The following is a 24,496-nucleotide window of genomic DNA, read 5'->3' as shown; positions in this document are numbered from 1 at the left end:
ATGGTAGTTTAAAGTGCTATGGGAAATCCTGCCTTCCACACACTGAAAACAGGAAAATAAAAATAGCTAAAGGGAGAAAGCTACAGGTGCCACAGACCATGAGGAAAAATAAATTTAGGAAGGTGAAGTGGAGTTGAAGCCAAGGAGCTCACAGGAGCATAAATACTGCTATTTTGATTTTGATAGCATTTTCATGTCCCTCACATTTTGAAGAGGTAGTATGGACTAAGGCCATAGTAAGCTGGAACCCAACCCTTCACATGAAGCCCTCAGTAACAAAGCATAGTTTGATATGAAAGAGGAGCTAAAGTAACTTCGCCTAGTGTCTGAGGAGAAAACAAAGAATGCTAAGATCATGTCTGGAAAAGGTATTTGTCATCCACAAGAAATTGAAAGCTTGTCTTGATTCCCAGCACGGGTTTGTCTAGAGTCCACCATTTTCTAGTGATTGTGTGATGTTAAAAATAGAGATAAAACCTAAGGCAAGAATGCAATACTATGAAAAAAATCATAGAAAAATATATTGTGATTGATATTGATGTCAGTGGATGAATTAAGAAATAGAGTAGATATAGATAAGTGGAGACTTAGTAAACTAAGACAGTAGAAGGAGGTAGGAAGAGGGAAAAATAGGAATGAAAATTAAAATGACTCAAAGTGTGTCTCTTAAGATTAGTACAAAATGGGAACAGGTTTTGATTTTAGAGATTACCTCACTTGAGTAGTTTGTGACAAGTCAGTAGGAAAATGCTTTTAAAAAAAATCTCCAGAATGAAGTACACTGTATGACTAGTAAATGACTAGTAAATTTTTGAATATTATAAACAATAAAGAGACTTGCCATAAATGTGTATAAAATCTTATTCATTGGCTTTTGCTTTCTGTTTAGTTGAAGAGATTTTAATTGAAATACATACAACTGGATAGTGAGGGCTAGTACGAAAGATTTTGTTTCTGTTATTTTTTCCTCTATTAAAGAATACTACTATATTATGAGGTAGTGGTGTGGTATCATAACTAAGAATAGGTACAAGCTCTTGAGGAAGAGAGTCCAAAGTAGATATCACTATGTGGTTTGTAGTGTCATCATAAACTTATGAAGTAGTTATCATGTGTAAAATCTTGTAAATGTGAGTACAGAGGATGGGAATCTATTTTATCCTTTGGTGACATCCTTTGGTCTTAGTCTATCATTTCAAATTCTTCTTCATTTCATGTTCTTTTTGTTTGTTTTTGTTCTTCATCTTCCTCCTTTTTGTGTGTTTTGTTCCTCTTCATTTTGTTTTAAATGACTAGTATATGCTGACTATGACCCATATGCTGTGGCAGGCGTTTGTAATGATCATGGCAAGACATATGCATTATATGCCATTACTGTACACCGGCGCAATCTTAACAGTGAGGAGATGTGGAAAACCTATCGTCGGTATAGTGACTTTCACGACTTCCATATGAGGATCACTGAACAGGTAATGAGGCCTTTAAAGTTGGTGTGCTTTTACATTGTGTCCTGATTTGATATTTGATTCTAAATAGTTCTGAGGATGCTAAGATACTGACCAAAGCAAAAGAAAATAAGGTAAGAATTTTTATATAATCAACATAATGTTAGAATGATTTCAGACATTTAACCAATAAATTGATCTTTAACCAGTGCTAACCATTGTAGACTAGTGACAAAATATCAGTGGTCTACCTTGGAAAATTAAAATGAATGTATATTTATGATTTTAAGTGTGTGTGTACACATGTATGTGTGTGTATGGTGCTTTGCAGAGGTGTTTGGTTTAAAATAGGGACAATCACTACAGGATATTTTGTGTTTTTGTTTTTGGCAACATAATTGAATTATAGCTATTTTATTTTATTTTTTAAGATTTTTATTTATTCATGAGAGATAGAGAGAGAGAGAGAGGCAGAGACACAGGCAAGAGACAGAAGCAGGCTCCATGCAGGGAGCCCAATGCAGAACTGGATCCGGGACTCTGGAACCTCGCCCTGGGCCAAAGGGAGGCGCCAAATCCCTGAGCCACCCAGGCGTCCCTAGTTACAGTTATTTTAAATGGCATCTTTATCCATCAGTGTAACAGTTAAATCCTTGACCATTAAGTTGTTTTATTTACAACTTAAATTAAGTTTAACATTAACCAGATGTTTTTAATTCTTAAGAAATACAACCCTCTTGTTTTATAGAAGTATATGGACCTTTTAAGATAACAAATGAAAACAAAATATTTCTCTGTTTTACTTTTTATTAATTACTTTTTTCTTTAACTTTGAAAAAATCTATTATTACCAGATGAGTTGGAATATATCATTTATGGAATTTATTTTAACTCTTGAAAATCTTTTATTTCATTCAAGGTTTTTAAGTATGTAGCTGTTCTTAAAATAATGATAATGACATTTAAATGGACAGAAGCTTTGAAATGATATTGTATTATTTGAGTAATCAGAAAATACCTTTTTCAGTTAAGATAGTGCAAAAAATATGGTTGGTACCATGATAATCTCACTAACATATTCTGTGAATAGAGTGAAATAAACTATTATGCCTTAAAAGTGATAAAAAAATGGATTAGTATTGGGCAGCCTGGGTGACTCAGCGGTTTAGCACTGTCTTGAGCCCAGGGCCTGATCCTGGAGACCCAGGATCGAGTCCCATGTTGGGCTCCCTGCATGGAGCCTGCTTCTGCCTCTGCCTGTGTCTCTGCCTCTCTCTCTTTCTCTCTCTCTCTCTCTGTCTCTCATGAATAAATAAATTTAAAAAATGGATTAGTGTTGACTCTAGAAGCACATATGAAAAAGACTATTTTGAATTATATTCATAAGGAAATTAAAAAACTTTGGACATACCCCGTTCTAGTTTTGTTGTTGAATAGATCAGTATCTATTGATTTGTTTCTTCATATTTAGCTTGATCTGTTTGCAGAGGTGAATGAATATTCTATTCCATATTGAAGAAATAATTGCTTTAATTTTTAAATATCACCTGTTTTATATCCTAAAATTCCACTGCTTATGTATTTTTTCTTTCCATCCTCACACTTTATCCAAACATGACAAATTTTAAGATAAATTGAATTGCTAAGAAGTAATTTTATTTACTTACAAATCAATAGGAATTTGATCTAATGTGAAATTTTCTAGTCTAGGAATGTAATTATGTTTACGCATTTACAAATATAAGTGAAAACATACTTTGAAAAACTTTACTAATAGAACAGTTATACAGAAATTTCCATTTTCAGCACAGCATCAGAAATTAAATGAAATTAATAAAGTGAATTTATTTTTGTAAGGGCTCAGTATAGTCAAAGTGGTTTTGACTTTGTTCCCTCTTAGATCATAGTAGTGTGTGATTACTTAAGTATTTAGATTGCTTAGAGCTTAAGAATTTAAAAACAAAGCTTGTTAAGTGAAAATGTAGTTTTAAGCAAAATGCTAAATAAGAATCAGCCTGTTTGCCTTTTAGCTGTGCTTTATCTGTAAACATAGTCCCTGTAAATTTCAACTTTCCTTTTTTGTTTTCTTGTCTTTGCTGAAAGAAAAGAACTGCTGCTACTTACCTTTTATGTATCCATAAAATGGATGAATTTACATACAATGAATTTATTCATATTACAGTTCCAGGCAACCATCTTATTTGCCATCCCATTTAGTATTTTCAGAATCTTCCAGTTTGGGGATGAAAATTATCCTATACCTTTTCGTTTCCTCTTTAATCTCTGCACCAGGAGTGAATTTTCTTTACAGAGCCATTATTGTTTATGTTTTCAAACAAAGGATAGTTCTAGAAAGTTTGTTTCATTTCAGGACATGTATCACATGGGAAAAACTCCAAGGCTGCTTGAAGTTTCAGTTATGAGGCTGTTGGCTAGGCACAGTCACTAGCTAAATGATTTACCTCCAATGCCGTGTTAGTAGCTGATTTAGTTAAAATCAGTGCTTTAGCAAGGCATGACACATATATATGGACCTTTGAAGGTGCACCTAAATGTTGAGTCTGTAAATGCAAACCTAGAGCATGTATATTTAGTGTTAGTGGCCTTACAAAGATAAGATATATGCTAATGGCTTTTAAGTTTTTTTCTTAGTAGTCTCTGAGTTTATTTTTCATGTGTTTGGTGGGGAAGAAGTGTCAGTTTTATACTATAGTTGTTTATATGCAAAGTTGTGGTAAAACTGTAATATATACTTTGAAATTTGCCTTTCTTATTTTTAAATTAGCTATTCTAATGATTAACTGATAGGAAGTCATCAGTATTAAAAAACACTTTTTTGATTTAGATTTCTGAACAAGCCAGGAATTCAGGGATCTTTGATCACTAAAAATTAATTTGCTAATACTTTATTCACAAGTCAAAGTGTTAAGGAAAAGATTTTTTTTTTAAAGATTTATTTATTTATTCATGAGAGACACTGAGAGAGGCAGAGACATAGGCAGAGGTAGAAGCAGGCTCCCCATAGGGAACCCAATGTGGAACTTGATCCTGGATCCTGGGATCATGCCCTGAGCTGAAGGCAGACACCAACCCCTGGCCACTCAGGCATCCTGGAGAATATTTTTAAAACTGTTTATTATTGATAATTTTGAACAAAATTAGAGTGTTCAAATGAAATCCCATGGGGACATCATCCATCTTTAGCAGTTATCCATGTTTGTCATTCTTCATTGAAAGTACTCCTTTATAAATAAATAGCATTAGAACTGTGCTTGGACATATTTTCTGATGTTTGCTTAATATAATAAAATATATTATAAAATAACCAGTTAAAGATGATTTTGATATATAGAGGAATTGCTACTTGAAAATACTTTTCTGTTTTTGTAAAAAGCTAAAATTATTGAATATATTTTATCTCCTAGTTTGAAAATCTGTCAAGCATATTGAAGCTTCCTGGTAAAAAGACTTTTAATAATATGGATAGAGATTTTTTAGAAAAAAGAAAAAAGGATTTAAATGCATATTTGCAGGTAAGTCCATGTTTATTATTATCCATAGGTTTTCATTTTAATATAACATACAGATACAGTAGATTGCCTTGTTAACATTTTAATATGATAGTGGGTTAGTAACCACTTTCCAGTAGCATGTCAGATGACACATGCATACTGTTCAGTAATTTATCAATATTCTCTGTTTATTGACTGATTTAGAAGTTTCTGGACACTGAGTGCTTGGGATTTTGTTACTTCAGGTTTAAATGAATACACACAGGCCCACATATATCTTCTACATCACTATAAAGTCTAGATGTTTTATGGTACGCTAAACAGATAAATGTTTCCTATTCAGTACATAGTAGCTCTATGAGGTATATCCAAAGTTAGCAGATTTTCATTCCTGATAAATGCCTTCTGTAGTCCACAGTGAGTCTAAGGCTTCTAAAATTACAGGATAATTCAAAAAAGGAAGAGATCCCAGGGACTATTTCTTAACATGTACTATCTTAAGTATGTTGATTTCTGTTGGGAAATAACAAAATTTGTCTCACAAGTTACTTATCCTAGAAAAAATTTTATTTTAGAACCATGTATCCAAATGCCAGATATAATAATAATAATAATATCACTTTATAGTTTTTTATACTAATGAATGACTTGTAAAGATTTTTCATCTGGTAAACCTGGCTTTAGCCCAGGTATATAATGTTCCATTATTTAGATTCCTACTCCACCCTCTAGAACAGGAATCAGCAAATTGCAGACTCAGACCAAATCTAGTTCACCATATGTTTTATTGAGTTTTATTGGAACACAGCCATTCATTTAGTTTATTATTGTTATTTATTACATTGCTACAACAGAGTTGAGTAGTTTCAGCAAAGACACAATGGACCATAAAACCTAAGGTAATTACTATCTGGATCTTTATAGAAAAGTTTGCTTAGTATGTAGTGAAACTTAGCTAATGCTATACTGGATATTTTATTTGGAAGGTTATATTTCTCTCTTAAACATTTATGAAGACATTTGTAAATTTGATTTGGTTTGCTTATAATCATACCTGTAATTCCATGGCATTATTATTTCCTGAAAAGATAGCAAAACATATAAATCTCTTACTATTTACCTTTGCCTTCTGACTTAAAGTTGAATGTCTGATATGCTTTGTAGGACTCTTGTCAAGGACTTTGATTTTTAAATTTTTAAAAAGATTTTATTTACTTTGAGAGAGAGTGAGCAAGTACAAGGGGGTGGGGGGGCAAAGACAGAGAGAGAATCTTAAGCAGACTCCACACTGAGTGCAGAGCCTAATGCAGGACTTGGTCTCACAACACTGAATCATGACCTGAGCTGAAATCAAGTTGGATGGACACTTAACCAACTGAGCTACCCAGAACCCCCAGACACTTTGATTTTTTTAATGTGCTAGCTTTAATTGTATAAAAATCTGTATCAATTATTTATAAGATTTAAAAGATAATCACCTTTTCCCAAATCTGGTGCCATAAATGTATCTTTTAAATGTGGCTACACTATATACGTTATAGCTAATGAACTCATTATGTGTCAAAATATATTCCATTGAAGGAACTAAGGTAGAACCTTAACAGTTGTGAGAGTAGTAAGTTCACCTTATTTTATGTACTTTCTATTAATGTTAACTTTATAATTAGGATGATGTGGGTCTTGGTAGTATAAGCTGTAAAACCTGAAAACAGACTACAGGAGTCTCCCCTTTATCTGTGGCTTTGCTTTCTGTGGTTTTACTTACCCACGGTGAGCCATGGTCTAGAAGCAGATGATTGTCCTGATGAATTGTCAGAAGGTCAGTAGTAGCCTAATGCTACATCACAATGCATATGTCACTCACCTTACCTCATCTAACCACGTAGGTATTTTATCCCTTTTCACCCCAAGAAGGGTGAGTACAGAACAGTAAGATATTTTGAGAGAGAGAGAGAGAGACAACATTCACATGTTTTTATAATTGTTCTATTATTAGTTACTGTTGTTAATCTCTTTGCCTAATTTATAAATTAAACTTTATCACAAGTATGTATGGATAGAAAAAACTTGTATATGGAGGGTTTGGTACTGTCTGTGGCTTTAAGACCTCCACTAGGGGGGTTGGAATGTATCCCCCATGAAGAAAAGGACTACTGTAGTAAACACATTTGAGCAGCTTTCACATGAGATACACTGAAAGTCAAAACAGCAGATGGGAAGAATATACACCAAACTATTAATGGTCATAGAATTATTGATGCTTTATTTATAAACTGTGTAATTTTTTTAAGTGCAAAATTAAAATTCTGTACATTCTTAATTTTCTAGCAGGAAAAAAATTATAGATAAGAGTTAATTTCCAGTACTGTATCCATGTAAGATATCTTTTTTTTTTTTTTTTCCCCTGTTAGTTACTCTTAACTCCTGAAATGATGAAAGCATCTCCAGCTTTGGCTCACTATGTGTATGATTTCCTTGAGAACAAAGCCTATAGTAAAGGGAAAGGGGACTTTGCTCGCAAGGTAAGCAGACCATTGCATAGGTTTTCTTTATAGGTCTGTTTTCATACATTTTTAAAAAATATTTTATTTATTTATTTACTTATTTGAGAGAGAGAGAGAGAGCACGCACGGGCTCAAGCGCATGCACATAGAGGGAGAGGGAGAAGTAGACTCCCTGCTGAGAAGGGAGCCTGATGCGGTGCTTGATCCTAGGACCCTGAGATCATGACCTGAGCTGAAGGCAGACACTTAACAAACTGAGCCACCCAAGTACCCCTTCATACATTTTTTTTAAATAAAAGAAAATATATTTGTATGTTTTAAAATTGGAAAATTGTATTTAATGCATCTTGGCCTATTTATCATCTGTGCTTCTTAAGCCTACTATTGATAGGCATATCTAATAAGTATAAACTCCTATTTTTACATGTAGATTAAAATCTAGTAGGAGCTTAAAAGAAAGAAAAATTTCTGAAATAATGTAGTGAGGAAGATTTGCCTAACATAAGTCACAAGCTTTTCAATAACCTGAGAAGGAGCTATTTCTTACCAGGTGGAAATGTCCTTTACTTGTAGTAAAGATAAGAAAAATGTTGAATAGGTTATGTTCCTGAAATTATTTATGACTCTTAAGTGAAATCTTTATTATTTAAAATTCCTTTAGAGATCCAAGTCCTATACTTGGAATTAGATGGTAGGTTAAGACAATAAAATGACTAAGTGTTCAAATTGGTCTAGATAGTTTAGTGGATGAGAATGCAGACTTTGGAATTAGCCTTTGGTTTAAATCACTGCTCTGCCATTTACTAGTTGTGACCTGCAACATGTTTCTTCATCTTTTGGTCCTTTAATTTTCTTAAGAAATAAAGACGTTAATCCTCATTTTACAGCATTGTACAAAATAAATGTGACATTCCCTATTTGACAGCACCTGCCACTTCATTAACTTTGGAATAAATGTTACCTCTTAGTAAAGTAGTAGTAGAGGCAGTAGTAGGAGCAGTAACAGAAATTGGGAAAGTTGAGTGGATAGCAGGTAGGAACTCTATATATGTTTGCAACTTTTCAAAAGTCTAAAATTATTTCAAAATGAAAATTAAAAGCAAGCAAACAAAAAGTGATTTCCTTACTACTCTTCCGTCCCCTCCTCCCCATAGACTAACTTTTTTAAAAAGGTTAAGGAATTGGTACAAAATAAGTTAAGAATTAACTTGCTGGTACAGAAGTAAGAATTAAACCTAAGAATTTTGTATGATTACCCTAGGGTTTTGAGTTTTAACATCCCAGTGAATGTTAACATTTTTAAGTGGAGTGGTTTGTTTTAATAAGTTCCATATTATGTACCTCATAGTGGTGTGGAGGGGGGGGATGTGGTAGTATTGTCTTTGTATTTCATGATTGAAGTGATTGAGTTTAAATTTCAACTCTAAATGATTTTATTGTCAATAGACATATCTTCTAGTGTTCCATCTTTTTGATGTTTACCTATTTTCTCTCAGGATTGTATCATTTTAAGATAAACTAATAAACTGATAACTTCTTTAAGATAAAAGAAATGTTACTTTAATCGTACACAATTTCTTTTTGTTGACAATAGTAGTGTGTGTGTTTGTGTGTGTGTGTGTGTGTGTGTGTGTGTATAAAGCACATAGATGCTTTATAGATCCAAATAGCTATATATTGTTTTTTTAAAATATTACCACTGAAATCTAAAGATCCTTCTGAATCTTCTGGAAATGCATAGCACATACATTTTTCATAAGTCGTATTGGTTATTACCAAGGTCATCATAACCTCTTTTAGATTGGGAAAATAATTTTTATGCATATCAAGAATTAGGAGCTTTCAGCTAATTTCCTTTTTGGCTAAATTATAATTTAATATCTTTTCCTTAATTATATTTTACTGGAAATTAAATAGGTATTAGAGAAATCATCTGCAAACATTTTATCCTTGATAACATACCAATCTGGTTACAATTTGTCTAGCCTTATGAAATATGTAGGCAATTCCTAGGAAGAGTAATAACAGTCTTCCTTTATGCACACAGTTTCTTTCTATCCAGTTTTATACATGGTGTGAAGGCATTTTAAGCTATAGTTAGAGACCTAAATTTAAGTTAAAATTACTTTGTGTTGTTTCTGATACACATAATTGAGGTGATAATGAAGAGACAATGTCTTTGGTAAGTCAGGCTAAGTGTATGCTTATGCTGGTGATCGTAATTCACTCCTCTGCTTGGTGATTTGCAAGATTTTGTGTGTGTGTGTGTGTGTTGTTTCAAGCGTGTGTTTTAAGGCAAATCCTGTTTTTGGAAATCTTGTCATATAGTGATGGACTCTTTTTATGCTTCTAAAATTTTGCTTTTTTCAGGATTAGGCATCAGAATCAACTGTGGAGGTTTTTCCATTCCTCCTGGTTCACCCATTTCCTGTCCCCAGTACAGATGCTTGGGCTTTTTACCCTCAGAAATTGAAAAATAAACAGAAAGGAAAGGAAAAAGAAATGGATTCTGTAGGTCTAAGATAGTGCACAGGCAGCTATTTATTTATTAACTAATTCACTATACAGATTTAGGTTAATTTTAAAAGAGCATCAGTGGTAGTTTAGCCCATGTCTAGATAATGTGAGGCCACGTATACACACACTCACACGTAATTTTACACACAGGTGCATATGCACACACAGCTTCATCTTTTATCCTTTTTATTTCTATATCTGTGTACCAGTGGTAGTGTTTTTCAAACCCTTCTTTGTCTTTGTTTTTGTCCGTTGATTCTCCTCTGAATTATTCTGTTGTGACATTGTCCCTCCTAAATGTTGCATATTCCATCAAGCACATCTAGAACACTATTGGCTCAGCTTAATCCAAAGAGTAACTAAAACTCCCAATTATTTTACAGCTATGTTGAAATTCACCTTTTTTGTTTATTATAGTACTTATTTAACCTTTTCTAGTTTTTCTTAATGGAAACCGTGAAGGCATAGTAGAGTGAAGGAGTTTTGTCTTCTTGATATCATCTCTTAATATTGTGCTATGTTCCTGAAGTAGTGAAGAGTTTCTTTTTCCTTTCCTTTTCTCTCTCTTTTTTTTTTTTTTTTGACAGGGACGATAATTTGTTTCTGCATTATTCTTATGACACTCTTAGTTTTCTTGTAGTTTTTGTGATTTTCATTTTGTGGTTTTTTTTTTTTCTGTCAAAAATCTCGGGTTCCATATGCAGACTATTTTGGTTTCTAGATGCTTCTACCTTTCTTAATTAAAATTATCTGACATTTGTGCAGTCAGAATGTCAGTTTTAATGCTTCCTATTCCCCTGGAAATTACTCGTTTTTATGTTTCTGATCATGTTTTATAGTTTTTCTATTCTGTCTTACTAAAGGATTCTGTAGTCCCTCTGTAGATTCTGAGCATGTAATTTACCCAAAAAACTATTTTAAAAAATAAATCTTGTTACTTGTTAGTTATGTGAGCTTTCTGCTTATTTTTTCTGCTTGTTTATATTTCAGGGTCTACTCAAAATACCTATGTTATTGTTGCCTTGAATTGTAGCAGGAGTATGTTTTGGCTAATTCCATTTGCCTCGATTTCTGTTTTGGAAAATGTTTTCTTTTTTCCAGAATTTCTTTAATAAGGCAGGCAAAGCTAGTAATCACTCCAATATATATTATTTTTTATATAACCTAAAGCTTGTACTTTCTAGCAATAGCCTTATCACCCCAGTGTTTAAATCATATATTTGTGTGTGACAGTACATTTTGAAGACAGTAGTCCTGTATTTTTAAAATGCAATAAGATATTATAGACTAGAAAATGATTGCATTTTTTTTCATGTGTGTTGTGCTCTGTATTGTCCCAGGCTTCTCAGTTAAATAATAAGTCTGATTCAATGAAGTCATAGTATAATATTTTTTCCCCTTAGATGGACACTTTTGTAAACCCACTTCGAAATTCTATGAGGAATGTTTCAAATGCAGTTAAATCCCTTCCTGATAGCTTGGCAGAGGGAATGACTAAAATGTCTGACAACATGGGCAAAATGTCAGAAAGATTAGGTCAAGACATAAAGCAATCATTTTTCAAGGTAAGAAGATGTTTTCAGTAATCAGTAATATCTACAGCAAACTATTTTTAAGTCAACTAAGATTTACTCAGCTCCTGCTTAGATTTACCTTATTTCCTTTCAGAAGTACAAAGCTGTATACACACATAGTCTTATAAAGAATAAAAAAAACTAAAGAGAATAAATTCTTACTAGAAATGGATACTATAAAATCCAGTCCTCAGGTTTTGCTGTGATAGAATTTTGAAAGTCAGTGAAGTTAACAAACATCCTTTGTACTACTACATTCTATATGCCATTTTTATTTTATAGTGTTCTTAAATTTTAAAACAAAAATAGGTGCTTTTATGCAAATTAGCTATACTAGTATTCATCAGGAAACATAAAGCCTAATTTCTCCTGCTTCACCTGACCAAGTGGCTAGGAGATCAATGACCGAGTGGCTAGGAGATCAAAGGGAGGACAATTCTCAAAATCATTAGCCTCTGGGGCCATCCTTTACTTGTATATACTCATGAGTAGCATAGAATTTTCAAGGAAGCTTTTTCATTACATTGCAGACCATGTAGTTTCTTGCTTTCTGATTTCTACTTCTTAATAATCTTGACCTACTTGTTTAAAGTTATAATCAAAACTATAAAAAAAAACCCTATTACTGTTAGTGTTTTTTATTTATTAGATCATGTTTGAATGAAGAGGAAATATATATATATATGTATATATGTACATATATGTGTGTATATATACACACACACACAGGTAGAATTTATTTAAGAGACAACTCCTGAAATAATGTGTGTGTAAATCCATACTTTTCTATTTATCTCATACTTTCTCTGATGCTTTATCTTTGTTTCTAATCATGGGGACATACACTAACACTGGAAGTGAGGATTTTACACTACCACTTCTGCCAGTAACTACTTATATGACTTTGTACAGAAGTCACTGAGCTTTTCCCAGTTCTTTTTTCCTTACCAGCAATATGAAGGGTTTATAGTAGATGATCTTGGTGGTCCCTGCCATACTGACAAATGCTTATCAGCTAATACCAGTCTCTCCATTTCCCCCATAACTTATATTATCTATCAATAGGTTAATTAGCTTTTTAAGTTTATTAAGTCTATTAACTGTTAAGCTTTCCTTATGGTAAAATAAAGAAGATTGGAATTCTCTTCTCTGCCTGTGCTACTAACTTTTGGCTTTTAAATAATTTAACCTTTCTTAGCTTTAAGTTCTAAAAAGTATAGGGGTTTGACTAAGTAATTTCCCCTTTGATTCAAAAGTCCATTTTTTTAAAAGGAAAAAAACTGTAATGATAATGAAGTTATCACACTTTAACATTGAGCTTCTAATTGTAGATAGTTAATACTTTTTAATACTAAGTAAACTTATCTATCATTCCAAAAACCAAATTAAATGCTATTACTATGTTTAATATTAATTTTGATTTCTTATTGTATTGTGTTCTTTCACTATCTGCTTTAGTATGTTTATTTTGTTCTGTTTTTATTTTTATTTTTTTAAATGTTATTAGGTGCCCCCTTTGATTCCGAAGACTGACTCAGATCCGGAACATTGTCGGGTCTCCGCTCAACTTGACGATACTGTGAGTTAATTTTACTTTTGGTAGTATTCAGCTGTAATTGAAATCATACTTGGCAGATCTTTTTAACTTTTTAATGAAGTATAATATGTATATCTATAACTAAATACCTATGTGTATATTATTGTATGTGTTAAGTTTGATGAATTCTTACAAACTGAACATGTCCATGTAATCAGCACTCTAAGCAAGAAACAGAATGTTACCTATACCCCAGAAAGCCCCTAATGCTCTCTTCCTGTCACTATCCTCTCCCCTACCAAGGATAATCACTATCCTGACTTCTACCCTGCTTTTATACTTTATATAAATGAAACTGTAAGGTATGTACTCCTTTAAGTCTGGCTTTTTAAAAAAATTTTTTTTTTAATTTTTTTGCTCAACATTGTGATATTCTTTCATGTTTTGTGTGATTGTAGTTTCTTCATTCTTGTGGACTTATAGTACTCCATTTTGTAAATATAGTACAATATATTTGTTGTAATATGAATAATACTCCTGTGAACATTCTGGTACATGTCTTTTGATTAAAAAATTAAGTGTACATTTCTTTTGGGTCTATACCCAGAAATGGAATTCCTTGGTTAGAAGGTATTTATAAGTCTTAATAGACACTTTCAAGTAGTTTTCCAAAGTGTTTGTGCTGCTTACACTGCTGCCAGCAATGCATGAGAATTTCAATGCTCCATAGCCTGCCAATATTCAGTATGTTATGTCTTTTAAATTTTAGCCATTCTGGTTGTATCTCATATGGATTTCCATTTCTCTGATGACTGTGGAAATGTTGAACCTTTTTGCATATGTTTATTGGCCATTTGGGTGTCTTGTCTTGTGTCTCTAGCTCTTTCCTCTATTTTTCTGTTGGCTTGGCTGTCTTTGTCTTTTTTGATTAACAAGAGTGCTTTATATAATCTGAATAGTGGTTCTTTGTCAGATGAAAGTATTTGTATATTGTGAATATCTTCTAGTTGGTGTGCTTTTGTGTAGTGTATATATAGATATATATATATATATAATCTGTGCCTACTGCAAAGTCACAAAGATCACCTATGATTTTTCTTTAAAAATCTTTTTTGTCTTATCATGCCAAAATTTAGGATTGGTTATCTAAGATTCATTTTTGTGTATGGAGTGAGGGCAGGGGCCAGCTGACCCAAGCATCATTTACTGAGAAGGCCCTTTTTTCCCAAGTGTACTGTCTTTTTCCCTTGTCACAAATTAGATTCTCGTATATGTTTGGGTCTGGGCTTTGTATTCTGTTGTATTAGGCAGATTTATTTTAAAATTATAATTCTATCCCTTCAGTTTTTCATTGAATTTCTTATGATAAACTGTATTAAGCAAAGATAAAATTTTATTTGCTTTTTAAGGAATATTTTAGATTGTCTTATGAGTTATGCTGGTGTAATATCCATAACATCATACCTTCTGTTAAGGGTTTTTACAGTTTAGGTTTTTATTAGAACTGCATGTCACATCAAACTAATGAATATACTCAATCAGAAAATGATTGGAAAGAGTATCTTAGTGATGAAAGAATTATAAAATTACTGTCAGTTATATACAGTTTTATTGTAGTTCTAAATCTCGTTTTTGCTTTGTATATATTTTTTCACATCAGAACTTTCCAGTTGTCTTTACTTTTTCAACTTTGATTTTTGCTCTTCTCCTAGTTGTCTTTTATCTTTAATTTTTGCATTATTAATTGAATATTCCCATAATAAAAGTCTACAAATTTTTACTTGTTAAGAAAATTTTAGAACTATAGTGAAATATGCCCTTTGTAATAATGTTAACTTAGTTATATATTGAATTTTATCTTAGCTTCTTTTTCCTGAAAATACTTAAGTATATATGACTAACTAATCCAGCAAAATAGGTTACTCGATGTAGATTATGTTTTGTTCTATTAAATAAGGAGAAATGTTGAGAATATTTTGTTCTTTTCAAAAAGAAGCTCCAGATAATCAGCAAAGGGGGCTAGCATTTGCCTTAGCAAAGTAGTACAGACTCTACTAAAAGTAAAAGAGCCAGATTATTTTTTTCCTAAGACACCATAGATCCACTTTGAGAAATTTTTTTCACTACCACTTTGGAATTGTAGGGTTGTGAAATTCTGTATTTTTTCAAAATGACTGTTAAAAATATATGTTTTTATTATTAGAATGGAATATTAGGTTGTGAAGACTATAGTACAACTTGTTCTCTGATCTCTGAAATAGAGTACCAGTCATTTCGTAAAAGCAGCAGAATTAGCCATTCATAGTAGATAGGTAACTCAAATAAATGTATTTTTATTTCTTCCCATATTTTGTCAGGTGGATGACAATATTCCACTTAGGGTAATGCTGCTTCTTATGGATGAAGTATTCGACTTAAAAGAGAGAAATCAGTGGTTGCGAAGGAATATCAAAAACCTACTTCAGCAGCTTATTAGAGCCACATATGGTGATACTATTAATAGGTACTAATTTTTTTTTCATCCCTTAGAGTTGTTCTTAACTTTTAAACTTTTACTTCTGGAAGTAGACTGCTCATTTAAAGGAGAATTTTCTTCTCTTGAGCCTTTTAAAGATCATTAAAACAGTCTGTTGTTCTCACAGCTAATTTACATACAAATTAAGTTACTCCATGAAAGGAGTGTTTCTTTATTTTATACATCTTCTAAAATTTTGACCCTACTAATTTAAATTTCTTTACTTTCAGAAAAATAGTTGACCATGTTGATTGGATGACCTCACCTGAGCAAGTAGCCGACTTAGTGAAACGTTTCAGGTATATCTTAAGACACAGTCACTTCTTTCAGGTAGTACAGAGTTTAGCATTGTTATCACTAATTAACTTTTACTGCTTTGTTTTCTTCCTGACCATAAAGTTGGTTTTAGTCATCACTGATGAACAAAAAGACTTGTAAGAATTATAATAAACATTTGTCCTCTGGATCTTTTGATCTTTGTTTCTTTAAAATCAGAATAGAAAAAAGTATAAGAGAATAATCTTTAAAATGTTGATTATGTTTTATCACAGTAATGTGGCTTTAAAGTAATTGAAATCCTTGATTTTAAATAAAAATTTTAAAAATGTATGTCTCTGGCTATGGACTAATTATTGACTTATTCAAACCTCTGAAAAAAAAAGGAAATTAAGAGCAGTGGTACTCCAATTCATATGTTCATCCTACAAAAATATTCTGAGCCCTTCCTCTGTGCCTAGTGTTTTGCCAATCACCAGGGACTGAGATAAAATGCAGTCCCTTCAAGGAAAGCGCAGCATAGTCAAGAAATAAACCTCATTTCTAAAACTGAAAGATAAGCAAGGCATAAATATTCATGGCATCATATGCTTTGAAGTAACAGGAGCAAGAAAGGAGCTGTCAGTATTGAACATTAACTATTTGCTTGGTGCTGTGCCAACCACTTTATGCATAAAGTGCACTTGATGCACTTTCTCATTTTACCCTATTTTATATGAGATAGGGATTTTGGTCTCCATTTTGTTACGTAGATACTGAGGATCAGAGAAGTTTAGCAGCTTGTCCAAAGACTCACCTTCTGGAAAGCGGGGACCAACAGATTAATCTGAAGCTGAGTTTCTCCTCTTTCTACCAGACTGTTGCCAAAGGTCAGACCACCTGCCCTGGCATGTATCTTCTCTTTCAGGGCAGGTGAATGATATTTGGTTCACTGTGGAACAGTGATTCTCAGCCTTGGCTGCATGTTGGAATCACTTGGAGAGCTTTAAAAAAAATATTGACATTTGGTTCCCATCTTGTGTCTGACATGATCAGTAGAAGGCCTGAACATTAAGATTTCTTAAAGCTCGCAGGTGTTTCTAATGCTCAAAGTTAAGAACAACTGCTCTGAGGAGTCTCTGTCCCTCAGACGAAACTCCCAGATGGAACCTTAGTTAGTGTGTTTTGTTCTTGCTTTTTGACCTGTGAATTGGAAAATAGGAATCAAGTGCGAGTAAAGGCGAATAGGGCATATATCTAAGTGGAGTGTTGTAATCAGTCTAACTGTAAGTTGAAGGTTCAGGATTTGTTTAATGTTGGCTTAATTATAAGGGTACTGAGGAAGATGAACTTGAAAGTATCCAAATTCAAGATATTGTGGGGTTGTATTTGGATGAGATCTTCAATCTCATTGAGATCAGAGCCTTACTTTGAGTTTAAATGGCTGTGATGTGGTCCTCTGTGTATTCCATTTTGTTATCTTTATCATTTGTTAGTGTTTATAAGTTATTCCAGGGGAGAATTCATCTGTTAGTTTTCTTATGTATATCCTTTTACACCTAAAATTTGACCCTGTTCTTAGTATTTGTTAAATGTCATACCTCTATAAAATTTCAAAAGTGTTTCTGCTTTCTATTTACATTTTTGTTTTCTGTAGAAAATTGGAATAATTTTACTACTATCATTATAAAATGAAAATTACAAAATATATTTAATTTTCTTAAATAGAGATGCCTTTTGGCCAAATGGCATTTTAGCAGAGACTGTTCCATGCAGAGATAAAGCTATTCGAATGAGAACAAGAGTTGCAGGAAAAACTAAATTACTTTCAATTATGCCAGGTGAGTGAACAGATTTGGTAAAAATGTTACTAATTTATAGTTTTTCTGAATTTTGGGCATTAAGCATGCTGGTTTAGCCTCCTCTTGATTTTAGTAACTACCGTTTAATGGCTTACCACATATTGGGCACTGTTGCTGTGCATTTCTCTTACATTTTTCACTAACATAACAGCATTAAGAAACTAGGCACTGTTAACACCACAGCTTTATATGTGAGCAAATAGAAGTTCAAAGAGGTTAAGTACTCCAGCCCAGGTTCCAAGCTAGGAAGTGACTGTTGGGCTTCTGTTCCATGGTGAGCAACTTGAAAGCCAGTGCTTTCAACCATGAAAAAAAAGTGATGCTTTTAGCTACTTCATTTGCTCCCTGAGAATAAGTTGATGATAAAATATATGACAAATAAATAATAAAAGAACATCAAGTGTGAGGTTTTCAGGAAATGTTTGTTCTACTTTGGAGAATAAATTCTTTCAAGGAATCCCTTTACAACTGATTGGTCCATTATTCATCTCTGTTAAAACACGAATATGATTCCAAAGAACGTATACTTAGTGGCATTCTTTTGGTCTAATTTGAATTACTTCTTTGGAACACTGCTGTCTTACTACACTCACTTTGTTCCCCTTTTGACTTCTCTCAATAAGAGGGCCTGTATAATATGAAAAGAAATTTTGTGTGACTGGGTCATTGTTTGGCCCCTTCTTTAGTTATGAATATCTTTGAAAATAGTTATCTCTTCTCCACATTTTAATTATAAATATTGAGTGGAAAAGGAATATTTATGAAGTTCATTAGCTTCATTTAATATGTTTCTTTTTCTATAACTTTTTCTTTAATTTAGAACTCTTTTTTTAAAAAAAAAATTATTTACTTATTCATGTTAGAGAGAGGCAGAGACATAGGCAGAGGGAGGGAGAAGCAGGCTCCTTGCAGGGAGCCCAATGTAGGACTCAATCCCAGGACCCTGGGATCACACCCTGAACTGAAGGCAGACGCTCAACCACTGAGTGGTGTCCCGAACTCTATTTTCATCATAGATTTAAAAATCTCTCTTTTGTCTGTTAAGTTGGAAACTTACCACATGGCTATTAATTCTGTCCTACAAACTATGCTGTTGCTTTTGGAGAAAATAAAGCAAATAATAGAAATAACATTTTTGAAAAATAAATGAGAATTTAGGATTAAATATTTTTTAATATGCTGTTAGCATAAATCAGGTCGTGCTGTAAACTGATTTATGTAGCTGAAAGAAACTAATTCCTTTGTTTAGTAAATATCGAGAGTATATCATATGCCAGGCCTTTCTTTGCACTTATCTTTGGCTTCTTGGAGCTTCCATTCTATTAGGGAAACACAAGCACAAGGCAGACAAATAAATAAGGCCAGTAATGTTAGCTAGTAGTAAGTGCTGACAAGACCACTAGTACAGGAAGATGGAAATGCTGGGTAAGGTGCAATTGTGTGAGAAGAGAACACTTGTGTGAAGACTTCAGGGAAGTGAAGCTAAAAATAAAGGTGTATATGTTTATATATACATAATCCCTTACCTGTTTTTGGTAAATTCATAAGCCATTTGCTTTAAATTATATAGTACTCCTAGATAGAAACATGCCTCTTGGAAGTTTCATGTTTCTTTTGAAAGCAGTTAGATAGTGTTTACTGCTCTTTGGGACCCTGATTATAAATAATTAAGGATAACCCTGATTCAAGTATCTGTAATAATGTCATGGTGCTCCACACTTTGCTCACTCTGATAGCCATTGCACTTTTTTCCGTTCTTCTCTCCACTTTCTTTTAAAAAGAATCTAAAACATTAGCTGAACTGTATAGTGCCCCTGTGTTTTGAACCTGCCTTGTTTTTTCCACTTAATGTTCATTTGCTCATTGTTGTTCTCTGCCTTAGAGTTAATCCATCATCTGTTTGTGCCTGTCAAACTCCTGCCTAGGGAGCAAAGTCTCCTTCATTTATCACTTACTTGAAGAGAACCTTTCTTGATGATCTACCATGTGGAATTGTCCTCTCTGTAAATGTCTTTATACTTGGGGTACTTGAGTGATACTGTTACTGTTGCACACTTTCTGAGATCATTAATCAACTTTCATACATCATTTACTTACAGTATTTCTTACTGTGCATTAGACACACTAAGACTATCTGCATAGTGTTTTAGTCTTTGCAGATCACTTTTCAACATTTCATTAAAGCTCTCTAAATTCTAACAGTTATAAGGATTTGGTTATTATAAATCTCTATTTTACAGATAAAGAAACTCAGGATGGGTGAATATCATATAGATACTAAAGGACAGGATTGTAATTCTTATTTGGGGTTTCACAGTCTAGATCCTGTTGCTTTTTTCCTGTGCTTTATCATCCCCAGTATCTATTATTACATAAGTAGATGGATGCATGCAGACGTGTAAATTCTAAGTGTCAATTATAATACATAGCTGAAATACATGAACTAAATACCTCCTATTTATTACCTTGCTGTGTACTTTACATACTTTAGTTAACTTAGAGCATAGTTTGGCCTTGTGTTTCCTCTGTATGAATAATGACTTATGTTTATTTTTTCCCCTTCTTCATTTAGATGAATTGAAGCACATTATTGGGGCTGAGACAACACGGAAAGGTATTCTTCGTGTCTTTGAAATGTTTCAGCACAACCAGTTAAATAGGAGAATGGTTTATGTCTTCTTGGAAGGCTTTTTGGAAACCTTGTTTCCACAGTATAAATTTCGTGAACTTTTCAACAAACTGCATTCGCGGTCAAAGCAGATACAGAAATATAAACAGAAACTTCAAACTACTCAAGCGCCTTCTTTACAGAAAAGGTGACACTCCAATCTATGAAGCTGGTGTTCATTTTGTCCAGGACTAATAATATGGACAGATCTTCTGGGGCTTAACTCATATACTGTCATGTCGCACCAGTCTTTTAGTGTCTCAAAATAGATTAATAATACATCCATAAGACTGTGGTTCTTCTCATCCTCATCCATAATCCAGCCACTACCAAGAGAGATTTCTGTGTCTTAAATGATTTGGTGCATATTTTTGCAACATTGAGAGGATACTGCCCCCTTCTCAAGCAAGAATGATGTTGGTCTCTTCCATTTCAAACTAATCAGCATTCTCCAACAATGACAAAGTGCCAGAATGTATACATGAGAGCTAAGGAAAGCACAAAACAATGGTTCACAGTTAAACTGGCTAATTTGTTTAACAGTGGGAGACTGAGCAATGTATGATTTGGAGGGATTTTTTTTTTTTTGCATAATTTTATAGGTCTTTATCAGAATTTTGATATAATGTGGATTAGCCAGGTGAATGATCTTTGGAACATCTGCTTCAGGTCTGGGGAAAGTGACAGGATGCCCTTAAAAGTATGAAATAACCTTATACCCTAATTACAGTTTTGTGACAAAGTAAAACCAATCAAAAATAGATTTTGATTGGATTTGTTATTCATTGGTATAAAAGATTTTAATTGATTCTTATGTGCTTTGGGGCTCTATTTTGCTCTTATGGTACTCAATCATAAGTTTTCTTTTGGTATTCTGTGTGCAAAAAAACGTATAGTGGCACTCTCACTTAAGTCTCAAAATTATTACAGTTTTTTTAATCTTTAAGAGATTACTGATTATATAATAAGGAGTATAATCTCTTGAAAGAACTGCCAAATACATCCAGTTATTTTAAAAATATGGAAATTTAAAAAAACAGCACTATTGAAAGTTACAGTGTGATAATTTTAAATTGTGTGATCTAGACATACCTTAGGTGATTGCAAAAGTAGCAAATCAAAGGATTAAATGAGCTTATTAGTCCTATGTAAACAGAAAAATTCCTAATTCTATTATTGTGTATATATATGAAAATAAATAATGAAAACAGAACTATAATATTTTTTAAAATATGCTTTTATTTATATTTTGCATAATGTAAAATTCTACTAAATAAAGCAAGTTGGCGAAACCCCTGGGTGTATACATTTAAGTCCCTGAAATAATTTTATACCAACAACAACAAATTACCTTTTCCAGTTTTGGAACCTCTGCGTTTCTTATAGTTTTCTCATTCTCCATTTGTCCATCTTGGAAGTCTTCATATCCCTTGTATGTAGGATTTCTGCATACTTTTAAATACTTACACTGACTAAGGGTTTGGGTATGTCAGAGTTTTTTGTTTTAAAAATATTTAACACTACAACCTTAAAATAGTGAAGCTACTTATCAGACCACTGAGCCAAGATCCTGGTATCAAAAGAACGTCTGGGTGCTTAAGATAAAGGGACAGAGTATCGGTATCCCAATTATTTGGGAGCTTTAAGATTGGAACAAGATGTTATTGTCTTGTTTTCACTGAGATCCTAGTTACAAAGTGAAGCCTAATAACAGAATAAAGCCTTCCTTTAAAGCTTTATAATAATAATCATATTTATTAATAATGCTGTTGTGCATACTTACGTATGCATATATTCAGCATGTGTTGCATGTCTAACGAATTACATAAATGAAATCCTTTTCATTGCAACTTGCAAATGAGAAAAGATCCTTATTGACTCTGGTGGAAGAAGTAATATTTTTTCTTCCCAATGTGTCTCTCTTGCTGCCGTGGTCCCTCCCCATGCCCCAGGCTTTAAAAGTGAGGATTTGTGAAACATGTCTGTAGAAAGCAACAGCATGGCCATAAGTGCAATGATTTTCAAATATACCCTTTCCCATTTTAAGTATATTTTTGACATAAATAAGTCTAAGAGTAAACAAGAATTCATTTGAGAGCCTAGTGTGTACATATGAAAAGCGTTTCCAGATAATGTGAGGAGTGCTGGCCATCAACCAGGGAAAGAAAGGTCCTGCAGGATTGCAACTTTTCGTAACAGAGCCCTGCAAGGTAACTGCAATCATACCAAAAACTATGAGTAAATGAGTTTTTTAAATAATTTTTGTTTTAAAGAGTTTATATTTCAAAAGCAGAAATGTCAAATGGTTGTCTATGTAAACGGTTGTGCATTTTCTCTATGCACATCTATGTTTTACATCAGAGAGAGCTATGGTCATGCTAAAATTAGAATACTTTTTGAATGACTTGGTCAAGCTGTGTGTAAAATATTTAATCCATAAGTCAAGTACAGTGTACTATGTTTAATAAAGTTATTACATTTAATGCATTTATTGCATATATAAATATATACCTGAAGAGGCTTTAAGTCTTCTGATATTTGATTTTTGAATGTGTTTCTATGTCAGTGGTGCCTTTAGGCAAGAACCTTCAAAATTGATCATTCTCTGTTTGGGTTTTCTGATTTTTTGGGGGGTAACCTATAAACTATTTAGAAACTATCACTACTAACGTATAGTTCATTCACCTAAAAATTGATTGTATGATTTAAATATAGCACTTAGCTGGGCATTTCCTATGATTAGGGTGTTCTGAATAGTTGCTGAAAAAATTGTGCCATTGACCAATGGATGCACTTGGTTAGCCTTAATTTAAAAAAAAAATTAAAAACTTTCTTGAATATTTCTGTTCGCTCATTTTAAGTTTGTGCTGCTGGTGTTTGGAAAAAAATCAAACAGTTAAGTGCTACCAGAAAGTGTATCAATTTTTAAAAAATTAAGAACAATATAAATTTCACATTCTAAAATTTTAATTTTGTGCAATATTTTCATTTAATGCATGTGTATTTGAGTAATTGTAAAATAAATGAATTTTTAATGTTTTGAGATCTAGTTTAAACTGTCTTCTTAACCCAACGACTTACATTCCGTTGTTTCTGCATCCTTTTATTTAAGGACTTGTTTTAAAAGTCTTTTTTGTCACTCCTTGTAAAATTCTTTTGTTATTAGTAAATTTTGCTTATAGGAGTATGGCTCCTGTATTACAAGGGAAAAATATAAAGAGCACATTTTAGGATTATAGTTGTTAAAAGATAACTTGTGCATATCATTGTACAGTAAATGTCAACTGTGTGCCTAACTATTCTATCAATACTTTCCTTCTTTAACAAAGAAGAAACAACAATCAGAATGTCAGTTATTTTTATTGAACTAAAAGAAGATTAAAATTTTTATTTGGTTTGCGTTATGTTCTGTCCAGTAGAAAATACTAATAAAGTATTAACAAACCTTTTTGTTGAATTTATTTAGTAGTGATATATTCTTACTATTTTAAAAAGTGCTTGTTCAATGGTCTTAGTTTTAGTATCTGTATTTTCCTTTCTTTTCATTTTAGAAATCAAGCAATTCAAGTTCCAGATTGATAGAAGAGCTGTTGAGTGATTACTGACAGCTTACTGGATTTAATTTTTCCATTTATGGGGCAAGTAATTTATGATCACAGTGTTGTAGAGACTTTACACTTACCTATCATGTGAAATTATAAAGTAATTTTCCCATAGAACAAGCTGTAATTAAGTAATCTATTAACAGTTTTTGATCTCATTTTTAATTAATATTTTAGATGCTTCAATTCTAAAGGCAATAGATTCAGTACTCACAATGTGGCTATGTTTGATTGGTCATAATATTTTCAGTCTTGCATCTGTATCCATAGACTTCTCAGACATCAGCTGTACTTTTACCCTACTGTGGACAGGCATAGTATTTATCAAAAGTGCATACTCTAAAATGTTGATCCCTTTAAGATGTTTCTGGGCAGTAATTTTATACTTCCATGTAACTTATGCAGATCTACATACTATTCCAAACCCTAACATGTTCCTTTATAATCCAAATGATACTATCAAATTTTCTGAAAAGTTCTGTAATAAATAAGTCTGTTTAATTTT

The 24,496-nt window shown here is 32.7% G+C and overlaps 1 protein-coding gene across 4 annotated transcripts in view; it reads left to right on the top strand.

Moving 5' to 3' along the window:
- The window catches only part of SNX13 (sorting nexin 13), a 123,282-nt gene extending 99,448 nt beyond the window's left edge, over positions 1 to 23,834 (top strand). For 2 of the 4 annotated variants that reach the window (XM_041727492.1, XM_041727494.1), the window contains 9 exons: positions 1,330 to 1,469; positions 4,871 to 4,978; positions 7,369 to 7,479; positions 11,382 to 11,543; positions 13,060 to 13,131; positions 15,447 to 15,592; positions 15,835 to 15,903; positions 17,588 to 17,700; positions 20,294 to 23,834. In XM_041727492.1, coding sequence (XP_041583426.1) covers positions 1,330 to 1,469; positions 4,871 to 4,978; positions 7,369 to 7,479; positions 11,382 to 11,543; positions 13,060 to 13,131; positions 15,447 to 15,592; positions 15,835 to 15,903; positions 17,588 to 17,700; positions 20,294 to 20,541 — 1,169 coding nt within the window. In that variant the 3' untranslated portion in view covers positions 20,542 to 23,834. Of the gene's footprint in view, positions 1 to 1,296; positions 1,470 to 4,870; positions 4,979 to 7,368; positions 7,480 to 11,381; positions 11,544 to 13,059; positions 13,132 to 15,446; positions 15,593 to 15,834; positions 15,904 to 17,587; positions 17,701 to 20,293 lie in introns of all 4 variants that reach the window. The other 2 variants (XM_041727491.1, XM_041727493.1) reach the window with 1 other exon arrangement.
- The last annotated feature ends 662 nt before the right edge of the window (positions 23,835 to 24,496 follow it).

Source organism: Vulpes lagopus, chromosome 13, assembly GCF_018345385.1.
Source record: "Vulpes lagopus strain Blue_001 chromosome 13, ASM1834538v1, whole genome shotgun sequence".
Taxonomy (NCBI): domain Eukaryota; kingdom Metazoa; phylum Chordata; class Mammalia; order Carnivora; family Canidae; genus Vulpes; species Vulpes lagopus.
This window is presented reverse-complemented; position numbering and strand designations above follow the sequence as displayed.